This window comes from Dreissena polymorpha, chromosome 4 (genome assembly GCF_020536995.1).
Source record: "Dreissena polymorpha isolate Duluth1 chromosome 4, UMN_Dpol_1.0, whole genome shotgun sequence".
Taxonomy (NCBI): domain Eukaryota; kingdom Metazoa; phylum Mollusca; class Bivalvia; order Myida; family Dreissenidae; genus Dreissena; species Dreissena polymorpha.
In genome coordinates this window covers 74689536-74699178 of record NC_068358.1, presented here as the reverse complement: position 1 = coordinate 74699178, position 9643 = coordinate 74689536, and the positions used below count along the sequence as shown (strand labels likewise).

The 9643-nt window shown below is 36.5% G+C and overlaps 1 protein-coding gene across 10 annotated transcripts in view; it reads right to left on the bottom strand.

The window, feature by feature from the left end:
* LOC127880290 (ADAMTS-like protein 1) overlaps nucleotides 1-9643 on the bottom strand; it is a 154138-nt gene continuing 144495 nt past the window's right edge. For all 10 annotated transcript variants that reach the window (XM_052427639.1, XM_052427638.1, XM_052427644.1 and 7 more), the window contains 7 exons: nucleotides 9420-9545; nucleotides 8824-8953; nucleotides 5351-5555; nucleotides 4229-5083; nucleotides 3062-3253; nucleotides 1415-1562; nucleotides 1-768 (listed from right to left, as the gene is read on the bottom strand). In XM_052427639.1, coding sequence (XP_052283599.1) covers nucleotides 647-768; nucleotides 1415-1562; nucleotides 3062-3253; nucleotides 4229-5083; nucleotides 5351-5555; nucleotides 8824-8953; nucleotides 9420-9545 — 1778 coding nt within the window. In that variant the 3' untranslated portion in view covers nucleotides 1-646. The remainder of the gene's footprint in view (nucleotides 769-1414; nucleotides 1563-3061; nucleotides 3254-4228; nucleotides 5084-5350; nucleotides 5556-8823; nucleotides 8954-9419; nucleotides 9546-9643) is intronic.

Sequence of the window (9643 nt, the reverse complement as noted above, 5' to 3'; positions counted from 1 at the left end):
AAAATGCAATAAATCTGTATTTACGAACATATTAAGCATACGTATACACAACACCATGAACATTAGCGAACAGAAGAACATGAAAATTTGTGAACAAATAGATCATTAACATCAGTATACAAACAAATCATGAACATTCAAGTCGTACGGGTGGTTAAGCCACCGAAAGGTCCCACCCGCTTGGCTGGTGAATGAGACAGATATATTATATATTGCCCTACTCTACACATCTTCACATTCAGCTCCATATATCCGAACACATCATGTGTCCGTATTCGGATGAAGATCTTAATTATAAAAAAAGTATCTTCGCGCACATAAAACAAAAGTAAGAACATGGTTTAACAGTTCTCATTATCAACATGCATTTTACTCATAATCAACATATCGTGAGCGTTCAGCGTATTCAGCATCGGGTCACTGGATACATTTAAGCTTTAACCATTTTATAATGTTGAAGTCATTAGCAATATGTCGTTATGGTCGTCCATAGTGAGAAAACACTCGTCTCCAAAACAACGATACGAATGGTAATACCAGAGTTGTGAACTGTACGCGCTAAGTGACAAGGACTTAGCACAATGATATCTCATTTAAACAGGCAAGTAATGTCCTGACGCGCAGATCCACAATATCAGAATAAATCTTACGACCAGCTGACGTTAGAATTCTTACACGAAGCGCAGCACTTACGGCGGAACGCCACGTAACGGCACATGTTCAGACGCACAAACTTCTCACAGAGCGAGGATCTGTCTTTGCAGACATCTGAAATCGATGAACAAATGTATGAATGCGGATGCATGTCTCAATAAACTGAGCAGACTAAAAACGCTTTGATATTGAATCGATTAATTTTGGATTGCAAGAAGAGAAAATTATAATGACTAAAGTATGGACAGACCGATTGACCTACCAATATATTTTCAAAAGGGACCGGGGGGGGGGGGGCAACATAAAGTTTAGCCCCTCATTCCGCCTTGATAGGATATGTGTTTAAAGGGACCTCATTTAAACAAAGAATTCGACAACTGCGGAATGTGTCGTTCCTGATTAGCCTGAGTGGACTTCATAGGCTTATCTGGGACGACACTACGCACATACATAAGCCCAGTTTACCCAGAACGCGACTCAAATAATTGCTTTTATCGTTAAATTAGCTTAAAACCGACCCAGTTGTATTTACCCACACAGGTGGGTTAAAATGTGGATGGATTAATGAAGGCTATTCTCTTAATATTACAAAAAAAGTATTTCAAAATATCTGGAGATATTAATTAACTATGAATTACGCATTTATTAGTGAATTGAATTAATAGTCCTAACTGCCTGTATTAATAACTTTTATTGAAGTGTGAGCACGTTCTTAATTGTTTTTAAATATAAAGAATCAACCGATTAAATAGAGACTTACAAGAGCTACATGGTTGAAGTTTGCAACTCTTTGATACGGAGGGGCGTGGTTTGCCATCGCATATAAACTGCGCGGGTGTGCCGGTCGTTCCCCACACGCACATTAGGGTTCGATGCTTCATGCCTTCAGTACCACACTCTGGGGAGCACTGAAACAGACGGATATGGGAAATGGTTTGTACTGGATGGTGTACCTTTTAACACTAAGTAAAATGCAGCTATTTTACAACTACAGAAACAGATAAATAATTAACAAGGATATTCTAAAATGTACTGCATCAATCTCACAATTTTAAGATTAAGCAAAGCTTGATTAAAAAAATACCGACTAGACACAAAGTAAACATTATGTGGTGAATGTATTTTAATAACAAACCGATATCATATCAGAACATAATTGTGTTTTATGCAATTCTTGTAACATGTAGCATAATCGTCCGTTTTCGCCGAGAACGAGCTTGTTGAAATATCACTAGTTATGCCACTATAAATCCAGATAAATGCATGCAATAAGATTACGAACACACTGCAGGTTTTGAGCATGAAAGGGAATTTAAACAGAAATTAGACTCGTGTAAATAACAATTCTTTGCGTATGCATAGTGCAGTCTTTCGTATAGTTTACATTTCATTCCAGATATCAAATCAATCATAATACATACAGATTATTTAATATATTTGTTAATTATATTCACAATACCGACATGTGTATGTATACAGCTGTTAATGACAATTTAGATAGTTGCAACTGCTTACTTTAACTCAATGTTTTAAAAGTATATTTTCAATGCATTTGTGTAAATATCAAAATACTTTTAACATTTTTAACACATACCGGGTAATTTACACGTTTATTTCTGCAGCTTATAAGTGCATTCAATCGTTTTGTTAATACTTTGTTACATTACGGTACTTCCGATCATACAAATGCTTACTTGCAAATGGTACTTTAGAATGGTAAAACTGAGAGTCGGAATTCTTATATGTAATGTACAAATTGTATTTTACGATTGCTAAATGTACATTAAATTTGATAATCGCAATTCAATTCAATTCATATATAGCCCGGAACCAAGTATTCGATATTTTTCGTTTAACATTTCTTACGTATTGATCCATATCACAGATTTGAACACAATTGGTTGATGAAGTGTTTCGTTGTGCGTATAGAGGTATCCATCGTGAATAAGAAATGGTATAATGCTAATAGACAAATGAAAGTGTCATAATAACTGGTACATTCTTTAGTGTTAAATCGGTCTGATTGAAAAATAATTTTCATATGCAAAAAAAACAACAGACACTATTGTAACTGATAGAATAAAACATTACTTTTAGATATTTCGTATCACACAATAACAGCTTTCCAAGTTCTACCATGGAATTGGTGGTACATTGTGAAATGTCATGTCCACAAATATACCTTTTTAAATATACTTTTTATAAATATATTGAGAAACGAAGTGTATGCCAATGATTCCAATTAGGAAGTCAATTACATGAAAGGGATTTGTAAATTGTATTCGGAATTAACATGTTATTTATACGCAAGATTTTGTCATTTATTCAAAAGAATAATACATTTGCACGAATCTACATTTATTAAAATTCCCTTGAATAGTTACATGTTACTTCTTATGTTTACTACCTCTGACCATTCTGACGTTTTCCAAACAGCTTTGCAGTCGATATTCTTACAAAGCTCTTTATTATCTGGACGCACCCCGGCGCCGCCTTTTAGACATTTCACGTCATCTACGTCACTTCCGTTTTTAAACTGACAATTAACAGATCGTCTGTGAAGAGCAAAGCCGTCTTTACGACAGTTGTCCACAGAACACTGAAAGGCATATGCATGCATCATATGATTTGTAGAAGTGAAGAGATTATAGATGATAGGTTACCAAAGATTATGAAAACAATCGCAAAATGCTCTGGCGGATTTCCTAAAGATAACTAAACAAGTTACAATTTTAATTTATAATTGATCGCCTGTGCTTATACACCCAGTGTATTATCGCGCAATTCAATGCTACATTTCAAAATAAAACAGCAACATCAACACATGTATTGCCAAAAGTGCCTGTGATTTTCAATTTATAGTTATTAACCAGGCTTTTTCCGCTCCATTTTGGGAAAAGGCCACACTGGAATTTTGGGAATTTCGCGTCGTGAAAACCCCAATTTTGGGAAAAAAATAATCGCAAAATTGGCTCAATTGGGAAAAATTATCACATGTAAATAGTGTTTCTTATATTTCAAAGAAGCCTTTAACTGGTAAATTTACGACTATTTTGATAACTTATTATTAAAATTTTACAAAATATTATGAACATGTGTGATAAGTGCAGGTTTTTTAATCTGAATTTGGGGAAGTTGAAAAAAATCGCGCGAAGCGCCGGATTTTGAGGAAAATAAGGAAAGTCTTAAATAATCATTAACATATTTTACAGTTTTTAAAACAAATTCAAGGCAACAGATAATTTAATTATGCAATACTTTCTATTTTCTACACCGGATCAGGTTAACTTATATATTTTAAGGTTAAAAAAAAAATTTTTTTTTTTTTTGGAATTGGGATTTTTTTTTTCAATTGGGAAAAAAACAACCAGATTTGCATTGGGAATGGGGCCGAATTTCGGACCCGTGGTATAGGGCGGAAAAAGCCTGTTAACGATCACAAAAGGCTCCTTTTGTGGTAACGACATAAGTTTAAAATTACATATTTTGCCTCTGTCAAATAAAGACCGGTTTATTGTCTCGCGCTTAAAAAAAACGATATTCACGAAAAGGTTTATATGATATTTGCAATTACCTCTGACCAACCCGTAACCACCCACGACGGACACTCCTCCTCAATGACGCACTTCCGGGAAGAAGTGGGCCTGCTAAGTCCCATTTTAAGACATTCCTCTTCCGGTAACAGACGTATGAACTTATCAGTCACGTGATTGCACGTGACCACTCTCGTCTGCGTTCCCCACCCGCACTTTGCGGAACACTCCGACCAGTTGGTCATTGTAAAACTAGAATAGTCGTACCCACTATCTTCGTTTATTGAATTAACTTTGAAAAATTCCGTGTTTCTCATTTTGAAAGTACTATCTGATTGAGGTCTGTTTATAAAACTCTCGTTAAAGTTTTCAATTAAAATGTTATTTAATATTTCTTTTGCTTGAGCATTTGCTTCTGCTTTCGACTGGAAAGTCACTGTAATTTGGCCGTGCAATGTACCAGCACTGCACGTATAAATCCCGGCGTCAGTTTGCGGGTTAGCACGTGTTATTCGGAGGGCTCCGTTCGAGGAAACCCTCACCCGCCCAACTAGCGGTATAAGTCTGCGATTTTTTGTCCAGAAGATCAACCGCCTCTGGAAATTCTTCACCGGACATTGAATTTTCACGGCTTGGTTGGGTAAAAGAATGGCAGTTTCACCAACGAACAATTGTATCCTCTTCGTTCGCTTGATTTGAATAAATGTCCCCTTTTGCTCCTGTATAAGCGGAAGCTGTTGCAGCTGATAGCACTCGCCGAAGTGACATTGACGTAAAGTGGGCGGCCGGAGTCCAAGACACTCGACGTCACTGACGTTTACGTGCAGACCGTCCTTGAAAACCTTGAAGCAGAACACCGAGCGTTGCTCCACTCCGAGACCGCATGTTACACTGCACTGTAAAGAATTAAGCAGAAAAGTTCAAGTCAAAGACAAAGTTATGGTTGTTTCAATTTTAATTTATATGCACCAACATAACAGTTCACACACGTAGTTACGTATTTTTTCCTAAAATATAATTATAATTGTTGAAAGCTGTTATTTACATTAAAAGAGTGGCCAAACACGGCTCTTATTCTCCCGAGCTGTTATAAAATACTATACCGTTCAGTTAAAGAAAATACCACATAAAACTACACTGAACCTTAAGCATGCTAGTCGTACCTCGCCCCAATTTCCCGTGCCCCATTCCGCCTGACAGAACTGCAGGTTGCACGAGCGCTCGGATAGCGGCACCGGGTCCGGGCAGCGGTACGCCGGAACCGCCTTGAGGCCGCCGTAAGAGGTCGTGAGCACACAATCGACCTCACGGGACTGCTTCCCGCCACCACACGGCACCGAGCAATCACCATACTCGCTAACCTTCCATCTGCAAACAATCTTTTAATTATCCACGTGCGTAAACAACCGAATACAAAGTTAACGAGGGGCCTACTGCATTTTTTTTCTCATGACATGGCACACAGTTCACTTTGCCTCAATACAAAGAGCAGATGTGTTTTATTGTCCCTGAAAAATAAGGGGATCAGCGCTATTTTACTCGCCAGTGGAGATAAGTCCATAGGCAATGTTTTCTTATCGCCTTTTACACACATCCCAAATCGGTCGATTACCCCCTTGTGATGCTGAATACTTCATCTATGGATGGTTGATGTTACACGTCTTTTGATTGGTTAAGGAAAGAAAATATGCCAAGGGAGGCAACTGATATAGGAAGTGGTAGAACAAATAATTTTGGAAGCAATAAGATATGTGATATGGATAATTGTCATTAATTTGAAACGGAAAGTTTCTTTGTCTAAGACCAATGTCCATAACTTCGCCCCAAAAATCACTGGACCGGAACGAAACTAATACTTAATAGATAAGTCGTGCAGGTAGACTCACACACCAAATATCAGGTCAATATCGTACAGCGTTTTGAAAAAAGTCCAGAAAATGAAATGCCGGTCGGACGGACGGACGGACGGACGGTCTGATTGCTATATGCATCCTTACCGGGGGCATAAACAGCAACTCAATATCTGAAAGGGTTGCGCAAAAAACACCGAAAAGCGGTTATTATTTTCAATGTTTGCTTTCCTTCTTCAACAAACATCATACATATCTGAAATCTAAAGCTTTAAACATTGGTGTGAAATTCATACCAATGTTAAAAGCTTCAGACTTCAAAAGGGTGCTGATTTACTGGTTATTTTCCATAAATTAAAATGACAAAATACGATTTTAAGCATTCAAATTCCCCTTAAATTTAAAATGAGAGAGGGGAGACCCCTCCCGCCCCGGCCGGTTGGTCCCCCAGTCAAAAAATCCTGCGTATGGCCCTGTATACATGTCTGATTGTTGTGAGAAAGATATTAATCGGTTCTGTTCTTACATTCGTCATAATTTGTAGTAAGATCTTTGATAAGACGTGGCCCTGAACAAACAGATCCCAAAAACAGTTTATATTATATTGTATTATATTATGTTATATCAGATGTAACATGTCTGTCGTGATGTAACATAGCTTGCATGTGCTGCTCAGCAATATCAAATTGACACATATTTAATAATTTTATTTACATGTAAATACCGTTCGATACGTTACATTTACATTTTAGGTCTTTTTGCTGCCGTATTGCAGTCGTGTAAAGTCGATCGAAAAAGTATCCGATTGAAATACGGTTAAGGTTCATGTTGAGGCTTCAATTTGAAAAATGTGGGACCCCTAGCATTGAACTCAAATTTGACTAAAGGAAGAGTGCCACATTAAAAATGTATACATATATGCTTTTAAGGATGTTTTTCCTTCAAACTGCTACCAATTTTGTACATCAACGTATCATAACATCCACAAAATCAATCAAAATACAAAGCGATTTTAACAATAAAATATACACTATTTTCAAAAATCTGAATCATGTTTGTTCAACGTATTTCGGCGGAAAATTATATAACTAGTGATTAATATCGACATTGACGAGGGCATGTTACGCTTAAATAGTAAATAAAGTTAACATATCTAGAAATATCAAAACTCGAACACATGTCATTTCATCACCATGGGGGCAGCCATTTTTAAATTAATAAAATAGAAAGAAACATGCTTAAAACTCACTCATCGCCTAATTGACATTCCAAACGGTTGACGATGACAAATGCATTGGATTGTACTCTTTCCGTTGATGTTTGCAAACTGCACGATCAGACCTCATAAACACTCAAAAGAATAACTATGTAAGAAGCATTTCACCAATGTTCACAATCGTTGTCGAATCACATTACTTATATTATTGCGCATAAAATAGCACGCTTACAGACTAATAAGATTGATACGTAACTCCGTTCAATTCATCACGGTATACTATTATAATGATAATATATAATAATATATCGCTTTAAAAATCTAAAAGTAGAAATAATTCTTTTAAACGGAGTTTTTAATAACGGAAGTGAAAACAACGGAAGTTGGATGGATATTCTGTGAGATGCACTTCGGCTCCAGAAAAGCAATACAAATAAACTAAAAAAGACGTGTAAGGGACAATTTTCAGCTGGAAAATATTTGAAATAGGGTAAGTGATGATATCTCTACGTGGTCATTTCTGTTATTTAGTGCGATTTCTTGCTGATTAATGTTAATAGTTGTTTTACTAGTTGCCACCCAACTGTCAACATAAGATATGTGTTTTCTCAGGTATGTGTATACACATACCCGGTTTTTTCACCACTGCACGTGGTTTCGACCGATTTGTTTTGCACTTTATTCTACGGAGCACAGCGATGGCCACGCTTTCAAAATGGGTAGAAGGAATCGAAATATAAAATCAATCGGTTTGCCAATTTCTCTATATTCCTTTACAATTTTATATGTCGTCTGCAATCTATTTCAATTTGAGATGGTTTAAAATTTGCAATTTGGTTGAGAGGTAAATAACAAAATTGTTAAGCCTTTGAAATAAAGTTGTGACACTTATTATCCACCATACCTGGATTTTTAAAAAGTAGTTACGTTTTAGTTATTTTTATAACTTTGTTTAGGAAATTTATCCAAAAAAGGCAGTTGAATAAAAACTCATTTGTTGTTTTATGACAATAATTTTCTGTGAAATGTTGCTAACTTGACCTTGTATATGTATAAAGCTTTGTATTTATTCAACTTAAGGTAGTGCATATCCTTCCTAACTTTAGATTGAGATTTTGTAAATTAGTGTAAAAATGTATTGGTTTTAAACCAAAATATGAATAAAGCACACAATTATTGAATGTCAAAAATGTGTTTATGTTATTCTATCCGTCTTAAGCTTTAAATTGATATATAGTTTGACCATATTGTACCACATTGAATGAAGAAAAACCAAAGCGAAGTTTTAATGAATTTTATCCCCCCCCCCCATGAACCTTAAACTGTCATTTTAATAATGAAACACGTGCTCGATCGTGAAGCGCGTACACGAACAAAACTAAGTAAGACTAGAGTTTGATAATTTTGTTCCCGATAATCTGTTCAATGAAGTTCCTTTTGTAATAATGTAGTTCACAAGTATCATATCAACGACGCGGAGTAATAATATGCGCTAATCCAAATAATTGGACGTAATCTACCGATTTTATATCGACCTGATATTTATAGAAGTAAGTATGCGCCCACTCACTCTGGCGGGCACTCTATCCGGTTGCAGGACCGGGTATCGGGCGGCGGCTTGAGCTGCTCGCCACACAGCAAGTCCAGAACAGTGCGGTTGGTTCTCTGGTCCACGCAATCCACTAGACTTGACTGGGTACCTGCGCGGAAATGTTGTTGCAAACATCACATATAAAAAGTGTATCACACAGAGGTGTCAAACGAGATATACATAAACGGTTGTGTGTTTTACATGGAACCTTTTGCATGGACAAACATTCACGTTTCAGACTAATCAGATTCTGGGTCTGATAGTGCAGCTGAACGTTATCTCGATGACGCACACATTTATTCGAGATATCCGTAGTTCAACATATCGAAACATAGGCACGAACCAATACGCATTTGTTTATATATAATATAGAGGCGCATTGAATGCCGTTATATAAAATAAATTCGAGTTAAAACGAAGCTCAGTAGTAGTTTCATAATCAATAATTCAAATCAATCGTATTGTGAAGTTCATCTGGTAATGTAAGATTTACATAAAAACAGTCGTGAACACATTTTATCTGCTTAAAAAATGCCTAAATTGATAATTGTAATGTATATATTATTCCCTAGTACCTCCTCCGCATGTTTGGCTACAAGGCTTGAAAGGTCCGTGTTTCCACATCAACGATGTCGCCGTGGTTACGTCGCTCAAGCAGGCCTTGTTGTGACATTCCCGCTTGATGTGCGGCTGCTCTTGGCCTATTGTGATGTTTATCAATTAAGTAAAACCAGGGGAAAATGTTCGCGCGAATACGTTGTTTGGTAAATCTCTATAATTGATTTATTGAAGACTGCAT